Source organism: Artemia franciscana, chromosome 13, assembly GCF_032884065.1.
Source record: "Artemia franciscana chromosome 13, ASM3288406v1, whole genome shotgun sequence".
Classification (NCBI taxonomy): Eukaryota; Metazoa; Arthropoda; class Branchiopoda; order Anostraca; family Artemiidae; genus Artemia; species Artemia franciscana.
In genome coordinates, this window is record NC_088875.1 from 7,235,990 (window position 1) to 7,258,471 (window position 22,482).

Genomic DNA, 22,482 nt, shown 5'->3' on the forward strand with positions numbered 1-22,482 from the left:
AAAATTCATAATTTTAAATTTGTTCATCAGAAGCTTTTGGCAGAAGAAAATTGGCAGAATTTGGGAAAAGGGGTTAAACTTTCAAAAAGGGGTTTGATTTTGCTGAAAAATATTTAGTGAAATTCAATACACTCAAAAATCCTGAAGCTACTATCCAGAACAATATAAAAATGTGTTTTATTCTCTAGAAGGATGTTGTCACATTTGTATTTGTTTCCTATTTTTGAAAGAATATCTATTCAATAAAAAAGCAAATTCCCTTAGATAAGCCTTTTTTAATAGGTCAAGTTTAGTTTCAATACTCGGGCTTCGGAGGTTTGTAGCCACCCTCATATTTAGGATGATAGTGTGTATGGTATTAAAACCAACAGTAGTAAAATGTTAAAAACTAAAAAAAAAAAATCGAACGAAAATAAATAGACATTGAAACTTATAACGAACAAGCGCTATTTCAAGTTTAATCTTTTTTCGATGCCTTAAGTATGAATGCCCTCAAACAAGAGTATTAGGATAAGATTTGTTTTTTCTTCTTTTTTTTTCTTTTTTTTTGCAATGCGTCAAGAATAGAAGGGCTTAATTCTGTGCATTTGTTCTAATTTGAAAAAAAAAATATAGGTTGAATTTTTCAAAGACAATATCAGTCTAAAGCGGAATAATTGGGAATTTATATATTTCGGATGTTTGTTTAATATTATGGAAGAAAACGTATTATGTTTATTCAATTATCTTTCAGGCCATAAGTGAATTGGCTTCAGCGGCTGGATTACCAGTGAAGGTAGAGCCTGCACTTATTAATTCATTAAGACATCAAAAACAAGGTAAGCCCAATATTAGGAGTATGTACTTTTTTTTACCTACTTTTTGTAAAAAAAAAAAAAAAAAAAAAAAAAAAAAAAAAAAAAAAAAACAACTCAGTATTTATTTATTTATTAAGGCTACAAATAAGGCCGTGTTGAGGGTTAAAAATAAGGCCTCTTTGTTTAATAAGTTGGTCTTTCATAGTAAATCAAATATTCATTTATAGTATATGATCTTCAAATCATGAGAACAGCACAAGAATGATTAAACCAGTTAAAAAACAGATTTAATTAAGCAAATTAATTTTGACCAAAGTTCAGTTAGGTTACATGAATATTATTTTTAATTCATTTCTATTTCCATCATAAACAAAAAATATGGGATTAATACATATAAAAAAAATTTAATCTTATTGAAGTCCCTTCCATCCTAATGGAACGTTTCGATGTTGCTCCTTTCAAAAATTTCATGGACCAATTCTCGATATGGTGCTCTGTCTGGTGCAGTTCTGGACAGTTGTATCCCAGAGATCGGTTTCCTTCTACTGTCGCTTCAGTCGAAGAGTTTGAAATGATACTTCTTTTTCCAAAATGTGTTTCTTTTCATGTGCACCCCAAAGCACCATTAACCACCAAAGAAGCACCCCAAAGAAGATAAGCACCACCTGGCTTGCTGGCTGTGCCAGTGAAAAGGCAGCAGAGTGATGCGTCTTTTTTCAATCTGCACTGCCTAAAAGATCACACACCAAATACAAAGTTAAAAATAATAGTTTTTTTTTGTCGAAAGTGCAGCAAAGCGTCTTTTTCCAAGATTCAGCTTTATAACCTACGATTTCTCTAGGATCATATACAAAATAGATTGTTAAAATAATAGTTATTTTTGTCAAAAGCGCAGTAAAGTGCCACGTCTTTTTCCAAGATCCAGCTTTATAATTTAGGATCTCTCAAGGATCATATACTAAACAAATAGTTAGAAATAATAATTTTTTTTTGTCAAAAGTGCAGCAAAGTGACCCGTCTTTTCCCAAGATTCAGCTTTATAATTTAAGATCTCTCAAGGATCATATACGAAATAAAAAGTTAAAAATAATAGTTTTTTTTTGTCAAAAGTGCAGCGAAGCGTCTTTTTCCAAGATTCAGCTTTATAACCTACGATTTCTCTAGGATCATATACAAAATAGATTGTTAAAATAATAGTTATTTTTGTCAAAAGCGCAGTAAAGTGCCACGTCTTTTTCCAAGATCCAGCTTTATAATTTACGATCTCTCAAGGATCATATACTAAACAAATAGTTAGAAATAATAATTTTTTTTTGTCAAAAGTGCAGCAAAGTGACCCGTCTTTTCCCAAGATTCAGCTTTATAATTTAAGATCTCTCAAGGATCATATACGAAATAAAAAGTTAAAAATAATAGTTTTTTTTTGTCAAAAGTGCAGCGAAGCGTCTTTTTCCAAGATTCAGCTTTATAACCTACGATTTCTCCAGGATCATATAAAAAGTAAAAAAAAAAAAGTAAGTAAGACGGCACTAGACCCTTAAGGTCCAACTGGCGGTGCTGATCTCTGTTTCATGGCCCTTCAGCCAGGAAGTGCAATGGGGGGATGTGGGCCAACCATTCTGTGCTTGCACACACCCTTCCTGCTTACCTTCCCCAGATTTCTCTAGGTTACCATTTAGAGCGCCACTGACCCCTGTCCCAAACTAAATAACTGGTCAAAACTGGGATTGAACACGTCCCCCTTGGACACAGAATTCCCTCGCCAGCGCGCCAACCACTCAACCAGGACAGCCTGGAAATAGTTAAAAATAATAAATGCAGCCTTATAATCTGCGCTCTCTTCAAAGATCAGAAATAAAAAGTTTAAAATAATATTTCTTTTTTCTAATTTTGTTTCTTTCCAAGTGGACCCGAAAGAAGATGAGCACCACCTGGCGTGCCTGCTTCTGGTGTTTGTTGCAGTGTCCCTTCCACGTCTTGCACGTATGGATGCCTCTGTTTATAAAGCAAATCTTGGAGGTCACGTCAACAACGCTCACTGCCTTGCCATGTCGATCAATACTATTTTCTGTGCCCTCTTCGCTCAAGCGGGTCGAAGTGACGCTGATGATAGGCTAAAAGAATTTTTGGCTGTAAGTATGTGATAATGCAACCCTGTAAAGAAGGGGAGGTATTTTTAGTGTATCCAGCCAGTTGTATTTTAATTATGATAAGGTGCAGGAAGTATGCTGAATGAAATGAAACAGATAAGCAAGGCAAACAATTATGTAGCTATTAGGATTTTCGATTGATAAGCCAGTATTACAGTAGTGATTTTCAAAATGACTTGTATACGTGTTGAAAAAACGTGTTGTTCTCATGGAGAATAACATTGAGCTTTTTTTGTTTTGTTTTTTTTTAGGATCGGAGTAAAAGATTTTATTTGCTTTTTGTTCAAAAATATTATTATTATTATGGCACTTGGTATTAACCAAGTGACATATAGCAGTCGCCAATTCTGTCGGTCTGTCGGTCTGTCTGTCGGTCCCGGTTTTGCTACTTTAGGCACTTCCAGGTAAGCTAGGACGATGAAATTTGGCAAGCGTATCAGGGACCGGACCAGATTAAATTAGAAATAGTCGTTTTCCCGATTTGACCATCTGGGGGGGGGGGGGAGTGGGGGCCCGGTTAATTCGCAAAAAATAGAAAAAATGAAGTATTTTTAACTTATCAGCGGGTATTTGGATCTTAATGAAATTTGATGTTTGGAATGATATTGTGTCTTAGAGCTCTTATTTTAAATCCCGACCGGATCTGATGACATTGGGGGGAGTTGGAGGGGGAAAACCTAAAGTCCCGGTTTTGCTAGTTTAGGCACTTCCAGGTAAGCTAGGACGATGAAATTTGGCAAGCGTATCAGGGACCGGACCAGATTAAATTAGAAATAGTCGTTTTCCCGATTTGACCATCTGGGGGGGGGAGTAGGGGCCGGTTAATTCGGAAAAATAGAAAAAATGAAGTATTTTTAACTTATGAGCGGGTGATTGGATCTTAATGAAATTTGATGTTTGGAATGATATTGTGTCTCAGAGCTCTTATTTTAAATCCCGACTGGGTCTGATGACATTGGGGGGAGTTGGAGGGAGGAAACCTAAAATCTTGGAAAACACTTAGAGTAGAGGGATCGGGATGAAACTTGATGGGAAAAATAAGCGCAAGTCCCAGATACATGATTGACATAATCGGAACTTATTTGCTCTCTTTGGGGTAGTTGGGGGGGAGTAAGTCTTAAAAATTAGAAAAATGAGGTATTTTCAACTTACGAACGGGTGATCGGATCTCAATGAAATGTTTAGAAGGATATCGTGTCTTAGAGCTCTTATTTTAAATCCCGACCGGATCTGGTGATGGGGGCGGGGAGTTGGGAGGGGGAAACCTAAAACTTGGAAAACACTTAGAGTGGAGGGATCGGGATGAAACATGGTGGGAAAAATAAACACAAGTCCTAGATAGATGATTGACATAAACGGAACGGATCCGCTCTCTTTTGGGTAGTTGGGAGGGGGGGGGGGGGGTATTTCTGAAAAAATAAAAAAAATGAGGTATTTTTAACTTACGAACGGGTGATCGGATCTCAATGAAATTTGATATTTAGAACGATATCGTGGCTCAGAGCTCTTATTTTAAACCCGACCGGATCTGATGACATTTGGGGGGGGGGGGGAGTTGGGAGGGAGAAACCTAAAAATTGGAAAACACTTAGAGTGGAGGGATAAGGGTTCAAGGGTTCAAGGTTCTTTTATTATAACCAATATATACAAAATATTAGGTAACTCAAGGCTGAGAGTGTAGCTCGAATGCAATTGAGCTACCTTTAAGAAACACTAAATATGCACAAAATTAAAAATAAAAACTTCTCTTAACCAAACTTGACAGAAATAAATAAAAAACAAATCCCGTGCCGTACGATACCACTTCCATCCTCCGCGCACCATTCTGAGACACAATTAAATTTACAACTTAAAACCAAGTGAGTCATAAGACATCTGGAGGTCTCATGGGCGAACCCCAGAGACCAACCCAATACTAAAAAAAAAAAAAATAAAAAAAAAAAATATAAACATCCCTAAAAAAAAAAAATAAAAAAAATAAAAAATCATATTATTTAGATTTATAACTCTCAATCAGCACTCTTTTCAACTTCCGTCTTATAGCATCTATGCTTATATTAAAATCAAACACGAGTCCTAGATACATGATTGACATAACCAGAACGGATCCGCTCTCTTTGGTGTAGTTGGGGGGGGGGTTAATTCTGAAAAATTAGAAAAAATGAGGTATTTTTAACTTACGAACGGGTGATTGGATCTCCATGAAATTTGATTTTTAGAAGGATATCGTGTCTCAAAGCTCTTATTTTAAATCCTGACCGGATATGGTGACATTGGGGGAAGTTTGGGGTGGGGAGACCTAAAATGATGGGAAACGCTTAGATTGGAGGGATTGGGATGAAACTTGATTGGAAAAATAAGAAAAAGTCTTGCATACGTAATTTACATAATTGGAACGGATCCGCTCAATTGCGGGGGGGGGGGTAATTCTGAAAAATAAGAAAAATGACGTATTTTTAACTTACGAAGGATCGGATCTTCATGAAACTTCATATTTAGAAGGACCTCGTAACTCCGATATCTTATTTTAAATCTCAACCGGATCAAACGTAATTGGGGGGGGGCAGTTGGGGGGACCGGAAATCTTAGAAAATACTTAAAGCGGTGAGATCAGGATGAAACTGGATGGGAAGAATAGAAACCTGTCTAAGATACGTGACTGACATAACTGGACCGGATCTGCTCTCGTTGGTGGAATTGGGAGGGGGGAGGTAATTTTGAAAATTGAGGTATTTGTAACTTACGAAAGGGTGACCAGATCTTAATGAAATTTGATATTTAGAAGGATCTTGTGCTATAAAGTTCTAATTTCAAATTCCGACCAGATCCTGTGACATTCGGGGGAGTTGGAAGGGCGGATCCGCTCTCTTTGGGGGAGTGGGGGCGAGGGTTAATTCTGAAAGATTATAAAAATGAGGTATTTTTAACTTACGATTTAAGAAGGAAACATGTTTGAGAAGGAAGCATGATAAGAAAACAATTTACAATATGCATAACAATTTTTAGCAAACAGATTTTGCATGGAACCCCCTATATTTTACCTCCCCCCCCCTTAATGTGTAAATATACAGTCGAAATTATATATTTCCCCTCTATTCCCCCAATGCGTCTCTCTTGTTTCATACCTTGTACTTATTAATTGAATTAACTGTTTAAAAGAAGAACCGGAAAACAAGTGATGGGTGACAGAATGCATTGGTTTTATATAATTTGGACTATATATTTGCTTTTTAGGGGAAGGGGGGTTGGCGGTAAAGTATAGAGGGGATCCATGCAAAAGGTGTTAGCTACAGCTATTGTGCGTATTATGAAATGTTTTCTTAACATGTTTCCTTCTCTAGGCTTATACCCCTAAGCTGTAACTATTGCTGACGAAATTGGAATTCCCTAAGAAGCAAAGTCCTGCGGATGTAACTGTTCCAGTCATCTATGCAGTCAGCACAGTAAAGCGAAAATATTTTTACACTGTCACAGTTATCAATGATGATTTCACATTCATTAACTTAGCTATTGACTTTTAATTAGTTCCCAGTCCTTTGGGCACAGACAACGCGGGTTTTAATGCGCAATTTAAATACGTATTTAAAACGTTTTCCATGGATTTGATGAGCAGAAATGGAAGTCATTCAAGAATCTATGTCAAAAGATAAGGATAAAATTGTAACTGAAGTGTATGAAAAAATTCCTACCTATAAAGAACGGTGTCGATAATACAAAAGGGTAAGGTAATAATTTTTGATGTTATTCTGAAGTCTGGTGTTGAATATTTTGATAGCCTTGCAGACTCAAAGGACTGCAGGTACATACACAGGCTCTTGGTTCGTTTTTTAGGGGGGGGGGGATTAACTTAAAAATCAACGAAAATTGGTTCTATTAGTCTGTGGCCTTTTGAAAGAAAATTACTGGTACTTATGTATTATACCTAACACACTCAAGAACTGTAGTTACGTTAATCATAATGAAATACACCAAAACATGATGTAAATATAATACTTTAGTTTATACAATAGTATAATTTGGGCTATATATTTGCAAATTAGGGGGGGGGAGAATATATCTCCCTTTATCTCCCTATCTCTCTTGGCTCTTGGCTCTTCCGACCTCGTACCATATGAGCTCTCGGCTCTTCCGACCTCGTCACAAGTGCCATATGAGCTCTTAGCTCTTGTTTTTCTTTTCCTCACGGTTTCAGAAATAATTTTTTCCTGGCAAAATTTTGACGTTTGGTTTTTTTTTCAAAACGATTCTGTACATCTGTAAAAAATTTTCTAACGCAGTCTTCTATGCTGAGTTATATCATTATCTCAATTAATATTTACCAGTTTTGATTTAACTTTGGTCAGGGTTGTGGGGTAGTTGACAAAAGTGCTTGAATAAAACGTAATTCTTAATGGCGGTGAAAGGTTAATAAGGGAATTGATGATTTTTTTTTGGGGGGGGGGGGGGGTGGTACGGGAGATGAGCTCCAACCTAAATCTAAAAATTTTGATAATTGTAGGCTCTAGTCTTTTATGAGTGTCATAGAGACAAATTATCACAGGCAGAGTTGTATTACTGTCTAAATAAAGAAGGCAGTGGCTTCTGCGTATTATTTACTGTTTTTTTCCTAAGGCCATTCCATATCTAGGAAATTGTCGAAAAACGTCGGCTTCGATAGGAAATTGATAGTTCTTGTGCCCTTTTCAATTAGTCAAAGGCGAATGGAGGGTAACCAGGTATATCTGCAATTGCTTATCTCAGGAACAGATAAGTACATTAAGTGGAAACTTTCAAGGAATATTTAGAGTGAGCACATGCTGAACTAAATCAAAATATACTCTGTGCATCCAAAATGTCAAAAGTTCAATCTACTTATTTGAATAATATTCGTTCTACCCATTGATCCAAAGTTCTATAGAACTGTTATTAATGTTTGTTGCAAAAGCAAGTAAAATAAATAATAAAGCTTCACATTGGTATTAAGTAAACATTAGTCTTATTACGCAGTATTTAAGCTAGAGGAACTGCATATTTTGTTATAATTGACCCTAGCCTAATTATCTATGGACAAGTCCAGACAGACAGAAATAGATTTTATCCCAAAAGTTAACTTATTGCGAAATTACAGGCTTGGCAACGGCACTTTAACTTGTAATTAAAAATTACATTATAAGGAAATTTAATTAAGAAAAGGAAAACAGATCATTTATTTGATAAAAAAAAAGAAAGAAATGGGGCGGGGAGGCCAAACAGATGCAAGGGTTCGCAATGGTTCCATCAAGTCAAGTTTTGTCCTTAAAAAGTGACATTGACAATCTAACAAATTATACTTTTAAACCCAATAATTGGGGTACAACTTCACCGATTTTAAGGAAGTTAGTCGCACTTATTCAGTGTATCGCATTTAATCAGTTTTGTACTTTAGCACTCAAATTAGGTGAAATATTTGTTCATTTTGTTATTTCACGCTGTTTTTGTGAAGTTTTGTGACTTTTCGTGAAATTAAAGTCAACTTGATAACTGAAAATCTAACAAATTGTAGTTCCAAAAACCTATAATTATTGTACTGCTTCGCCGATTTGAAGGAACTTTTGTTTACAGGTTGGTGCTGTATTTAGTGAGTTCTGGGTGCTTTTTGGCAATATAGGTCAAAAAGAATAACCAATTCATTCTTATTTTTGGTAATATCAATGATTTTGATTTATAATAATGTGTTTTTTAGACTTAATATTAGTATGTTTTCTCATTTTATATACCTTTCATCCGATTGACTTGGCTGCTATATCAATTAGTTTATATAAAAGTACAGAGAAACATGTGAAACAATTCAGATTTGTACATTTGATCAACTTTTAAAATTTAATGTGAAAACCTGGTCGATTTAGATGTTGGATATGTTTTAACAGACCGGGAACCTGTTATTCTGTTGGTTTTATTAAGTAGATTTAATGTGAAAACCTGGTTTATTTAGATTTTGTATATGTTTTAACAGGCCGGGAGTCTGTTGTTCTGTGAGTTTCATTAAGTAAAATTTAATATGAAAACCTGGTCGATTTAGATGTTGGATACGTTTTAACAGACAGGATATGTTTTAACAGTACTATCCTTTATCGGATAGTACTTCCTCTTTTCTTTTAACATTTGTAGTTAATTTATTAACCATGTTAATTTATGGTGGATTTCTCTAGTTCAGTACTGTGTCCTTACTCTCATTTTTTGCAGTTGGCTTCATCAAGTTTGTTAAGACTTGGTCAAGAGATAGACAGAGAAGCAGTGAGGAATCGTGATGCCATCTATATTCTTCTTGATCTGGTAAATATTTGCCATTCATTTGTCTATAGACAATGCCGTAAAATCTATTATCAAGTTGTGATTCATGATGACAAGTAAACATAATTCCACAAACATAAAAAAAAGTAAATTTTTAGGCTGTAGTTTTCTCTTGAAAGTGAGGAATCCTTCGGACGGATTTCGGGGAAAGTTACCTCCCCCTCCTCCTATTTCTGTATAAATCTTAATGAAACAGTTGATAATGGTAGAACAATTCAACATTCTTTTATAAAAATTTATTGCTAGTTTTATTGAAGTTGTATTATTTTATGCATACTTTAGCTAGATTAGGTTATATGAAGCTATAGTTATATTGTTAATTATGTTATACACTGAATATGGAATGATTGCTAATTAAATTTAAGAAAAGATTTAATTCAGGAATAATTCTAGGAAGAAGGAATTTTGCAAAATGATCTTTTTCCCTTTTTCCTCTTGTTTTACGGGTACATTTTACCTTGAATTCAGTGTTATCGTTTTTTCCCAGAAATACCGGCTAAAATAAATATATGCGGGAAATCAGCTAATGGGAAATGTGGAATATATGTAGAAATAAATGTAGAAAGATATGCGGGAAATTGGCTAATGGGAAATATGGAATAGTGGAATATATGCGGAAATAAAAGCGGAAAGATGTACGGTAAATTGGCTAATGGGTAATATGTATTAGCCGTGTTTAGGTGGTAATTGAAATTAGCTGAACATGAGTATAGATGCGGAATTGGCTAACAAATTGCTTTGGGAATTTTATAAAATGCCAATTGGCAGTTTAACAGCGTTTAAGATGCAATGGATATTGGCTAAGAATAGATGTTGAAAAGTGATGAGATGAAAACCGGTGATTTAACTGTGTTTATGAGGCAATAAAAATTGGCTGGAATATAAATATTAGCGGCTTCCCAGTATTTCATTAAGTTTTAAAATAAGCGCCTTAAAATATATCTGACTGTTTACAATTTATTTTTTCTGCTTGAAGGATTACTCAGAAAATTTTCTTCCGTCTTCTTTCTTTTGTTTACGCTTCTTAAAGGCTAAGAAAATCCTTGGAAAAAGAGAGCAATGACAAAAAAACGCCAAATGTCTTTCTTTTTATGCTTCTTAAAGACTAAGAAAACATTCCTTGCAAAAAAAGAAGGCAATGACCAAAAAAATACCAAATGTCTTTTTTTTTATGCTTCTTAAAGGCTAAGATAACCTTCCTTGTAAAACGAAAAGTAATGACTAAAAATGACAAATGTCTTTTTTTATGCTTCTTAAAGGCTAAGAAAACCTTCCTTGCAAAAAAAAGCAATGACAAAAAAAAAATGACAAATACCTTTTTCTTTTATTCCTTTTAAAGGCTAAGAAAACCTTCCTTGCAAAAAAAAAACAAAGCAATGACGAAAAAATGGCAAATGTCTTTTTCTTTTTATGCTTCTTTAAGGCTAAGAAAACCTTCCTTGCAAAAAAAGAAGGCAATGACCAAAAAATACCAAATGTCTTTTTTTATGCTTCTTAAAGGCTAAGATAACCTACCTTGCAAAAAAAGAAAGCAATGACAAATAATTTTTTCGCTTCTTAAAGCCCGAAAAAAGAAAGTAATGACAAATATCTTTTTTATGCATCTGAAAGGCTAAGAAAACCTTCCTTAGAAAAAAAAGTAATGACAAAAAAACGACAAATGTCTTTTTCCATGCTTCTTAAAGGCTAAGAAAACCTTCCTTGCAAAAAAGAAAAAAAGAAATGACAAATATCTTTTTTATGCTTATTAAAGGGTAAGAAAACCTTCCTTGCAAAAAAAGAAAGTAATGACAAAAAAATGGCAAATGTCTTTTTTCCTTTTATTCTTAAAGGCTAAGAAAATCTTCCTTGCAAAAAGGATAGAAATTACAAAAATATTTACTTGTTTTTTTAATGCTTCTTAAAGGCTAAGAAAACCTTCCTTGCAAAAAAGAAAGCAATGACAAAAAAAAATACATGTCTTTTTTTATGCTTCTTAGAAGATAAGAAAATATTATAATGCAAAAAAAAAAGCAATGACAATAAAATGACGAATGTCCTTTTTATGATTCTTAAAGGCTAAGAAAACCTTCCTTGCAAAAAAAGAAAGCAACGACAAAAAAGAAAGCAATGAGAGAAAAAATTAAAAACTTCCTGTTTTCTTTTAATGCTTCTTATAGGCTAAGCAAACCTTCCTTGCAAAAAAAGAAAGCAGTGATAGAAAAAATTAAGAAAAATTCTGTTTTCTTTTTATGCTTCTTATAGGCTAAGAAAACCTTCCTTGCAAAAAAAAAAAAAAATAGAAAGCAAAAGAGGGCAAATGTTATTTTCCTTATTACGCTTCTTGAAGAAAACCTTCCTTGCAAAAAAAAAAAAAAAAACAAGATACAAAAAAAAAATTTAACAGGCTGACATCTTGAAAGCTTTTAGTGATTTCGAGTTTCTTTTCTGTTTAATAGATAGTATTTTTTAGGCCCTTAGTTGTGACAGAACGTATTTTCATACGCTTTATTTTTAGCCCCAGTTACCCAAATCAAACTAGATTACTTGACGGTTTGAATATTAAGAAAGGGATTAACAAGATGTTAATGAAGAGAAGGGTAATTCTTTTTTTCGCTGAACAACATCTTGGCAATTTTAATTGGCTTACTAAAGTACAAAAACAACATTGAACAGATAAGTGAGGAAAAATTTTTGCGAGTTAAAACCAGCAAATAATGCATATATTTCGCATAAACTCAGTGCACAAAGAATAAAAATATAAAATACAATAAAACCCGCAAAGAAGAATAAAAGCCAAAACAAATAAAAATAAAAAGAGCTATTCAGTCGAGCAAATAGCAAGAGGGTGAGTGAAAAATAACCCTGGATATAGAATGGAAAGATCAACATTAAATATGGAACTTAAGGTCATCTAAATGAGTTAATATCTTTCCATGTTTCAAAGTATTTGAATTTTCGTTAGGGTATAAACTAATTTACATAGATGGGTTTCTATTATAAAGGCAAAAAATATTTAAAGAATCAACGAAAGTGTTACAAATGGGGCTCAGAGGGGTTTTCATAGTATTTGTATAAAGGACGGTTTCTTGTGAACGTGTTTTTTGACCAACTGGTGAAAAAAAAAAACACTAAGCAAATGTAGAGTAAAAGTATTATGAGACTAAGACCCAACTACATAGGAGATTTGCGTTTATTTAGTTTCTCTCCTTTTTTTTATGATGTTCTCTTTTACATGTGAATTTATCTATAACCAATTTCCCTCCAAAAAACTTGTCCATGTTTTCTTGATGTATTTCGATTGTTTTTCATTTTTCTTTATTGTTACCGTATTTTTTCTTTAACTTCTCAATACTTTAATTTCAATACTTTAATTACGTTTCCTCAATTTCTTTTTACGAAATGTAGTAGTTCAGGTACGTACACATGATCTTTTTAGTGAGGGAGGGGAGATAATAAACAAACAATGTGGCAGGAATTATAATAATGCAGGAGATAATAAAAGATAAACAAATTTCATTTGGTATTTTGAATAAGAAGTGCTCAGACATGTAAATTTAGGATTTCGATGGGAGAGGTAGTACAATGATTACCTTAATATTCCATACTTTTTAATAAGTTTCTTTATTTGCCAAGATTTACTATTTCATTTTTTTAAGGAGAATTTATCCAAATTCAGTTAAAAGATAAATTACGTAGCCTTGTTGACCTTTTAATATCTTTTTTTCGTCCTTTTTTTATAACCTTTTTATTGTTTTTTTTTTCTATGATGTTTTCTTTTAAATTTGAATTTGACTGTGACCAATCTCCAAAAAAATCCCTTATCCTTGTTTTTGTTGATGTATTTTGAATGTTTTTCATTTTTTCTTTAATTTAGAGGAGAATTTATCCATGACAAACCAAAAATGTATTGCCTGGCGTTATTTTCTCCATGACTTTTGAATATTGTTTTTCTTTCTTTTTTTCAGATTGTCCAAGAATCAAGTTACCTTACTATGGATCTATTAGAATCTTGCTTCCCTTACGGCTTGATTCGGAAGGCTTATCAAGTCGTGCATAAGGCGGAGATTGTTCCCCTTAAATCCCCCTAGTCTTAAAAAGTACTTCATAATTATATTGAGAAAGTATTACTTAAGCTAGGCTCTGGGAAGACTGATATACCACTTTATTGTCGTATTTTAAGTCACCCCACAATTCTTTTTAGGGGAGGGGGAGAATCTTTAGTTGACATGGATAGTACTTCTTTCCTGCATTAGCAGTCCAATTTTTTCCTGTATGAATTCTACTTCGCGTAATGTTGCTCTCAGACATATATCGACGTTTGATTTATGGACGGGAGAGGGGGGGGAGAGAATGAACTTGAGTGTTGGGTATTAGTCCAAAATTTGTTTCTCCAGCCGTTAATTTTTTGTTGAAAATAAGCGAGTTCTCTTTGTGTGAGTTATTTTTTATATCAAAATCAAAAAATTTCGCTTGTAGACGCTACTTGACCTTATTCGTCGGTAGAATTTTTTATATTAAGGCCAAAGAATTTCGCTTTGAATAACATACCAAACGGAATTTACCGGTTGGCCGCCTTCATTTGAGAAGAATTACCTATTCTTCTATCATCAGGTTATGTCTTCTATCATAACCTGTGTTCAATCTTACGTTTTTTATTTGTATTCACATAAGCTGCAGGGCAAAGATAGAACTTCAACAAAAGATTTTGCATTAATCAAATAACATAATTAATTTTAACTGTGCATATTCTACCACGAGTAAATTGTGTATATTGAAGCAATTGTTTAATTTAGCTAATTTTAGGTCCTTCTTAAAAAAATGGATTTTTGTTGAAGGGTTAGCATCTTCATAGTTCTGCTTACATTCTTAGGTTTTTTATTCAAGTTCGGGTAAGTCGCCGAGAAAAGCGGGAAATCCACGAAAGCCTTGCAATTGATAAAATATTAAGAGGTGTATATTTAATAAATTACGTTTATTATACGTAATAAATAAATACGTTTAATATCTTCATAGTCAAGTGTGCATGTCTTTTGATCCACCTCGTTGCATCATATGCATGTAAGAAACTTCCCAAAACTCTTGAGGACTTGATTCACAGTATTCACATCCACTTCAGTCATAGTGCAAAACGAGTGAATTCATTGAAAGCTTTCCAAGACTTGTTAGAAATTGACAATCAGAAGATATTGTCCCCTGGACAAACTAGATGGTTATCTGTACATAGTTGCGTCAGAAGGATTCTTGAGTAATGTGATGCTCTGACATTATATTTTACTGAGGCTGTGTTTGATGATCCTACCCATGGAAACGACATAGCTCTTGGTGGCTTGAAAAACCCCTTTATGAGAATAATGATGATAATGTATACATTAGAATTTAATTTTATATAATTTGACGTAGATGTTAGTTTCTGGTCGACAGTTTTTCTGTATAATATAGACACAGGTGTTGCTCGATGGACTAAAAGGTCAAATCACTTCCACTAGCGTCCTTAAAAAAGTGATTTTTGGCAATGGTCCAAACTTATTTATAAGATCCCCTGAAAAGCATTACCTCGCTCAAAAACGACCCAAATTACGGAATATCAACTGACTGCGTTAAATGAATTCATTAAAGTGCTCGTTTCCGAAAGCTAGAGTAAATAATACCATTTCGGACGTGACAGTATTCCAGATGTGAATGCAACCTATACCAGCAAGACTTTACGTAGTGACATTGACTGGCTGTCTTCGCGATGACGAAATTCACCGTTATGTCAGAACTTCGGTGCACTGCAGAAAGAAGAAGATACTTCAATAAGTGTTACTTCTTAAGTGTTTTCCAGAGGAATTATTTACGAATAGTTCCGTGGCGTTTTTTAAAAGGTCCTAAGTCCATTTTTCCTAATTTTAAGGTGAGCAAAATGAAAATAAAAACGGACAATAAAAAAATCTTTCTGACACAGTCAGAATTTAAGAAACTTGAAACTTTAAAAACTACTGTTTATTTTTCTTGAAACTTATTGACACTTTTCAACCAAAGACAAACAGAGCGTTTACTTGTAAGAAAATATTGTGACTCAAGTCTTCTCGTTCTATTTACTGGCTAAAAATTTCGGAGAGCGCATCAGATTTTGCATTTTTTTTTTTTTTTTTTTTTTTTTTTTTTTTTTTTTTTTTTTTTTTTTTTTTTTTTTTTTTTTTTTTTTTTTTTTTTTTTTTTTTTTTTTTTTTTACTGCTAAGAGTTCGACACAACAACCAAATACAAAACTGGTGAAAGTCTCCTTTTCTCTTTGACTTAGCTACGAGTTTGACTTCACTTAATTAGTAACCATTAATTGGTTTTCAGCCAATTTATTACCAAAATCTACATTTTATTTTCTCCAAGAGACTAAAATTAGGGACGATAGTTGTTACTTCGATATGATATTATTTCTTCCTTTTTTTATAATCTACTGAGGATCATTACTGTCTTTTTTATGTATTTTGACACTAAGTCATCATATACCAAGGTATTTTAATTCACAAAGTTTTGTGTAAATATATTTTATCTCAAGTTCTGCGATCTCGATTTTTAAGAGCAAATTTTATTGTAGGCTAAAATCATGCCATGTTATTTAAACAACTTTTTTGAAAAGCTCTTGCTGCAATTAATTGAAATATTGCAAGAGATAAACAAGAAAGACACCCATGCCCCTTTCCCCCTAGCAGGCAACATTTTTTAGGAACTAAAATTAATGTCATCAAAAAATAAGGGGAAATATATACTTCTTTTGGGGAATATTTTGAACTTTTGAAACAAAACCTTCAAACAAGGCAGTGTTTTAGATCAGCCATCAATAAGCGCATTGAGTTAAGTTGGGAGAGCTCAAACCTCTATAGCAAGTTCTCTATAAATACCTATGCTGAAAATACTCTTGTGTTATTTCAATATCAAACCTTGAAACATAAATAACCCAACGAGAAAACATTCAAAATGAGCACGGATCAAGATGGTCTATAACATGCGCTCATGTTGAAAAAAAAACACTCGTCCCCTGTTAGCGTCAAATATTCTTCTTCTTAAAGATTTGTCGCAGCACATGTCTTTTTAGGATAAATTCACAGAAAAACCAGAGATTATTTTTTCTGTGGCATGATTCTATGGGTTTTTGCAAGCATTAATTTGATGTCCGAATCGCCGCTTCGAAGTACACCGTACGACTGTGACATTATTAATAACCCAACGAGAAAACATTCAAAATTAGCATGGATACGCTATAAAATACGCTCGCGTTGAAAAAACACTCGTACCCTGTTAGCTTCAGATATTGGTCTTCTTAAAGATTGGTCGTGGCACATGCCTTTTTGCGATAAATTCACGGAAAAACCCCGGGATTTTTTTTTCCTTGGTATAATTCTATGGGATTTTGAACGACATTTGAAAAAAGCATTAATTTGATGTCCGAATCGCCGCTTCGAAGTACACCGTACGACTGTGACATTATTAAGTATTTTACGTGACATGTTATACGAATAAGTTACCAACAGATCAATCAGAGTACTTATGCATCAGCTTTGTAAGACGCTGCATAATCTCTGGGGTTCAGCAGATAAAACTATATGAAAAAAAAGTTAATTATTATAAACGGTTTCGCGGATGTTGCGGTATGTGGCAGAACCACCAGAGGCGTCCACGTTTGATCGATTAGATATGAGTGGCCGGTTCCCAGTTTTTCTCCGAAAGGTGTCGTTGCCAACTCGCCCAGATCGCCTGACCCTCAGGATATTCCGAAGACATTTATGAAAAAAGACTTCTAGATCTCGGGTTCTTAAGGGACAAGTTTAGCAGCCATACATTAATGAATCAAATATTTGCCTTCAATGTAACTTGGTGCTTGTTCCATAGAGGTTTCCTCGGGCCGAGAAAAACAGCCTAGACCCAAAGAAATACGAGCTTGGTTCTCCTATTTGGCACTGTCATGTCTTTGTAACAAAACGGTATGTTAGGTCTACGTCAAAGGATGCGGCAACATCCTAAGAAGCTAGCTTTGAGACGCCCGAAAGTGTAAGTTATTTTCAGTTTTCCTACTGTTTACCGTTGTTCAGCTAAGGATAGTTTTTTTTTTAGCAATTTAAAGAAAAGTTTAGTACAGGTAAAGAGGGTTGTGTCCCCGCCCCCTATAAGTTTCGATAATTACAAAGGCGAAGAGACAAAAAAATTTTGAAGGAGGAACCCAGGTTTTGCTGGTGCCCCCCCCCCCTCCAAAAAAAATTTTGTATTCACCCCTGTAAATGGCAAATGAACGAATGACGTATTTTTGATATAAGCTGATTCCTAAACATCTTTAAAAAAAAAAATTAGGTATAGGAAAATGGATTAGGTCAATCGCTCCGTTCCCATAAAATTTTCCCATAAAAATATCACGCGACGCCTTTTGAAAAACTGTACCGCAGCTTAAAATTCCAGCTTATGTTGAGAGTTTTAACAGGAGATGGTGATTTTATCAAGTGAGGGTTGTTCTGTGAAATCCAGTTAATGTGTCTTATTGAAAGCAAAATTCGTATCTAAAGTGGAGTACCAAAAGTGTGTGTTTACCGCTGCTTTAAAAAAAAAATCTTAATTAACATTTTCAGTTGAACTTCCGGTTGCGTCCCGTAGTTTAGAGGTTGAAATTAACATTTTTAATTCAACTTCCGATTGCTTCCAACTGCCAAAAAAAGTGCGTCCAAAAACCGTCTTTAAAGTACCAATGACATTGAAATGAAAACACTTTGCCACTTAGATCCGTCTTGTCTATCGTACCTGAAAATCGCCGCGATGTTACAAAATTACCAAGCTTATTGAGCAGTATCATACCTTTATGAATGTTGCCGCATTGGACCGTGAGAATTAAATAAGTAAAGCTGATCAATTAAATTTGACATGTCAACTGTCAGTCGTCGACTGACAACAGCCAACAACTGACAATAGTTGTCGACGGTCAACAGCTCGATCCCATTTTCAACATCCTTGGTACCGCGGGTATAGCAATAACCAGATAGCGTTTATGCAGATATTTATTTGAACTTCTGTAAAAGTTTGTGAAATGTTATTTACCCAAAAGATAGTATTCTGCATCTAGCAATAGGTATTGTTTTTAAGTAAGCAAGTTACCAAAATTTCCCCAAAATCGTTAATTTTAGCTACTGCAACTCATTTGTTGCCAATTTTGCATAATTTAAGGCTGATTTGCATTCTGACTTTGCTTTTTACACTATTTAGCAAATAAGACTATTTTACTGCACTGTTAACGAAACTTCTTAACTCCTAAGCATTCTCGGTAGAAAATCAACTCTATAGTACATTTTTTTAGTGCTTAGAGAAAAAAACACTTTTCCGTAAGTAATTACACATTTGCACTTTTTATCGTTGTCGGGAATTGATTATTCAATATAATATTTGTCCCTTAAAGAGCGCGAATAATTTTTTTAAACTTGGATAAAAAGTGAGTTGCCGGTTTGCAGTGAACTACATCTGGTACGAGTGAGACAGCGAGACAAAAATATCGTTCAGTTTTTGCTCATAGCCCTTGGCTGTGAGGGTTACGCAATCCTATCCACTTGGCATTTCTATTTTATGTACATTAGGTCACCTCAGTCATCTGAAATCTAACGACTTAAAGCATACAGAACAAAGGAGGTAAAACGTACCTTGAATTGACTTGTAAGCCTTTAAAAACCTTTTTCCTACCAATATTCATAATTCTTTCATCAAGGAATTAGGCAAAGCCGAACCATGAATTTTTTAAAATACGCTATCTAGAATAGATTATTAACATTGTGTTTTCATAAAAAACACACGTGTTCATTTTGTGTCATAACAAACACAAATTGTGTTTTGTTCATAAACAAAAGGTTTCATTTTTAACGCAATTTTGCAGACCAGACAAACACATTCCGACTGATTTGAATTGAAGCGAGTTGAATATTCGTCTCATTTAGACATTTTTGCATTGATAAACGTTAAATATAGCTTTCGAAGCGAAATTTAATCCCTGTCCCAGTTTAGATTTTCGAGCAAGAGAAGTGCAAGTCTTTTGTGATCACAGCTCGGATTAACTGTTTCCGTGGTTTTATAGCGAATGACCAAACAGTACACTCGATTATCCGTATAATTGAGCGACTTAGCAACCGCATATGATCCGAACTGAGACAAAACAGACTTACTTCCTTTTCTATATATTTTATTTTCCTTAATGTGTTATATATTTCTTCCGTTTTTTCCTACAACAATAAATCGAGAACAACTTAACTCTACCAATTTATTTTGAGGCCGAACATTCATATATTTATTTTGACAAGTGGCAGAAAATATAACCTTGCAAGTAAGTCGTCATACAAAAAAACAAAAATCATACAAAAATCGAACACACCTAAAACATTCTTACAAATGACATTATAAGTTATTCACTCCCCTTCTCCTGCCCCAAAAATACCCTGACCCGTCTAGGGTTGTATCAAACACTTCACTGAGATCACAGTCAACGTTATAGAACTCGTATTCATAACACATTCATTCCGTCAGTAAAAAGCCAATCACATAGTCATCGTTAAGGGCCAATTATTAAGTGCACTTCTCCGCCAATAAAAGAAATACCATGAGAAGCCGCTTAGTAAGTGGAATAAAACACCTCCTAGGTACCAAATTCATTTTTTATTATTAACCCTATCACCGTTAATAGCCACAGCATTCAGTCTACATATAGCCCAGTAGGGCTTTGAATGCAGCCCACCAAAAATTTTCCTCTTGCAGAATTAATTAGTTTTTACGATGGTAAACCTTCTAATCAATGTTAAAGAATAGCCTATTGCACGTATAACGGGAACGAGTATTATTTAATACTTGGAGAACCCTGACGTAGGGTGTCCCCTCGGAGTGGTTCAAACACCCCCTCCCCCAAAAAAACATAAACAGTGGACTATTAATGCATTTCCTGTTTTTCCTTACCCTCTGTAAAGAGTATCTTACCCCAAGCCCCACATATCAGTTCAGACATGAAATTATTAATGCGTTGTCAACCCAAGAATACAGTGAAATTGTGCTCTATATTATGGGAACCAAAATTAGTAATAAACAAAATCTTCGAATGGTAAGTGTCGAATGAAATACGTTTGTTAAATTGCCTTTTTGTCGCTTGTTCAATCGGTAATAGCAAACGAATTATTGAAAGAGGGGGTGTTTAAACCACTCCGAAGGGACAGAATTCATGTCAGCAGCATTCATTTTTTGGACACAAAATTCAAGTGTCCAAAAAATTAGTCCTCCTGGATGGTCACTTTCGCATCGCCCTTATCTCACTTAGAACACTAGTAGCTCTTCTTCATGTTCCTTGCGATGAGCTTGCATTACATTATGCTGCATTTTCAAAAAAAAAATAAAAAAAAGGCAAAGGGACGTCAAAACAGGAGACTAATCAAGGAACAGCAGAATAGGGTTGAGTTTGCTCAACCCTGGGCACTCGTTAATTGTGCAGTGCATGGAATAGACCTTGCATTGAAAAGATTAAATAACAAACAGTTTGCAAAACCAGGTTAAAACTAAGACATTCAATTAACATTCAAGCTTGTTATTTAGTAGGGTGCCTTATACTCCTATTTGAAGATTTAATCAAATGTTCCAAATTGTACATGCGCTGCTAGGGCATACCAAGTTATACTGCAGCTAGTTCATGCCAAGTCTTTAGTCTTATATATTATATGATCAATTTTATATTATAAACGATATATTATATTTTTTTATTATTGCCCCCCTCCTCGTCCCAAAAAAGGCTTATGTATGTCCCTAATATTATATATTACATGGTCTTATTATATAATATTTCTGAATAAAAAATACGAAAACACCCAACGAGTATTAATGGGATAGGGTTTATTTCTTTTGTGTTTAGATTTTCTCAAAAATAAATTGTTAAAATTCAGGAAAAAAACAAACATTCGAAGCTTATTTACAATAAATTAACTAACGTCAAGACGTAGCTGACGCCGGACCCAGACAATCAAAACTTCACTATCAATCCTTTGCTGTGTAGAAAAAAAACTATACAGGAATCTAACCATATTATGAATATTTTCTATCTTAACAAGCTTTAATCAGATATTAACCAATCAGACAAATTTCATCAATTGGCCAATCAGATACATTTTGTTACAAAGGGGTCAGACGTTAGCTAAATCTCATTGTGAAATGAATCTCGACAAAATGTGATACCAAGGAAAGCTAAAAATCACATTCATTCAGACGTTCACACCACTTGACCCCGAGTTCAAGAAAGTCAAGACCTTGGCACTTGCTATTGATATCGCTTCAGTGGACACGGAATGTATAATCCCGCCCACAATTAGGCCAGGCACAAAATTCAAAAAGACAAAAAGAAAAGTCAATCACAGTTCTAGTCTTGAGTAAGTAGTACAAATTATTCACCAACATTCAAATCATTGTACTCACGTTAAAAAAAGGCAGCATTCACACTGGCGAACAATAAAAAAAGAAGGAAAGAATATATCACTTCCACAACGATAGTAAGTTGCTAAATAGAAGAAGAGGAAGAAAAGAACAAGGCAGAAACAAACACGCCGCAGTTATTCAGATCACATTCTTGCTTCCCTTGCAGACTACCAATCGGTTAACTTCTGAAATAAAATGCAAACATTCAGCTAGTAAAAATAATAACTTTCATTCAATAGTCATTCACCACCTGGCCCCTTTCAAAATCGAAACGTCATAATTATTAAATTGAGAAGTTAAATGATAGAAAGAGAAACGTTTGCAATTTTGGGTGACAGATCAATGCAGAAGCTACTTTTTTGGGAGGGGGGGGGGGTCGAATGTTTAAATAATACACTTAGGCTGATACCCATCCTTAGACATAATATAGATACTTGGCATATACTTGGGTTTCTCATTGGCACATGAGACATAAGGCCCAATTCACCAACCACGGAAAATTAGAGGAAAGGTTAATTAGGAATCAGGAAGATTTTAGGAAAATAAAAAATATAACGAAACCGGGCTTTGGGCCAGTGAATTTCAGACAAAACATATATCAGTCTGATTATGTCATTAGCATGGTGAAAACTTTTGTTTTTCAAATTAATGTATATCTACCTTATCAGGTCTGAGCTGTGTGCTGTTGTTTAAAAGACACGGTGATAAACAAGATTGACCCATATATTTATTTTTCCTTTCAAAACTTTTTTCTTCACAAAAGCTTAAATGACATTTCAAATTTTTTACTGTAAATTTG

General features: G+C 34.2%; 2 protein-coding genes across 6 annotated transcripts in view; one reads left to right on the forward strand and one right to left on the reverse strand.

Annotated features, from left to right (window-relative positions):
• Positions 1-15,117, forward strand: part of LOC136034464 (membrane-associated protein Hem-like) — an 81,881-nt gene extending 66,764 nt beyond the window's left edge. The window contains exons 8-11 of one of the 3 annotated variants that reach the window (XM_065715650.1): positions 734-818; positions 2,703-2,929; positions 9,149-9,238; positions 13,204-15,117. In XM_065715650.1, coding sequence (XP_065571722.1) covers positions 734-818; positions 2,703-2,929; positions 9,149-9,238; positions 13,204-13,326 — 525 coding nt within the window. In that variant the 3' untranslated portion in view covers positions 13,327-15,117. The remainder of the gene's footprint in view (positions 1-733; positions 819-2,702; positions 2,930-9,148; positions 9,239-13,203) is intronic. The other 2 variants (XM_065715652.1, XM_065715651.1) reach the window with 2 other exon arrangements.
• The window catches only part of LOC136034465 (importin subunit beta-1-like), an 81,560-nt gene continuing 61,850 nt past the window's right edge, over positions 2,773-22,482 (reverse strand). For 2 of the 3 annotated variants that reach the window (XM_065715656.1, XM_065715655.1), the window contains one exon: positions 19,487-21,868. In XM_065715656.1, coding sequence (XP_065571728.1) covers position 21,868 — 1 coding nt within the window. In that variant the 3' untranslated portion in view covers positions 19,487-21,867. Of the gene's footprint in view, positions 2,912-19,486; positions 21,869-22,482 lie in introns of those variants that run through there. The other variant, XM_065715653.1, reaches the window with a different exon arrangement.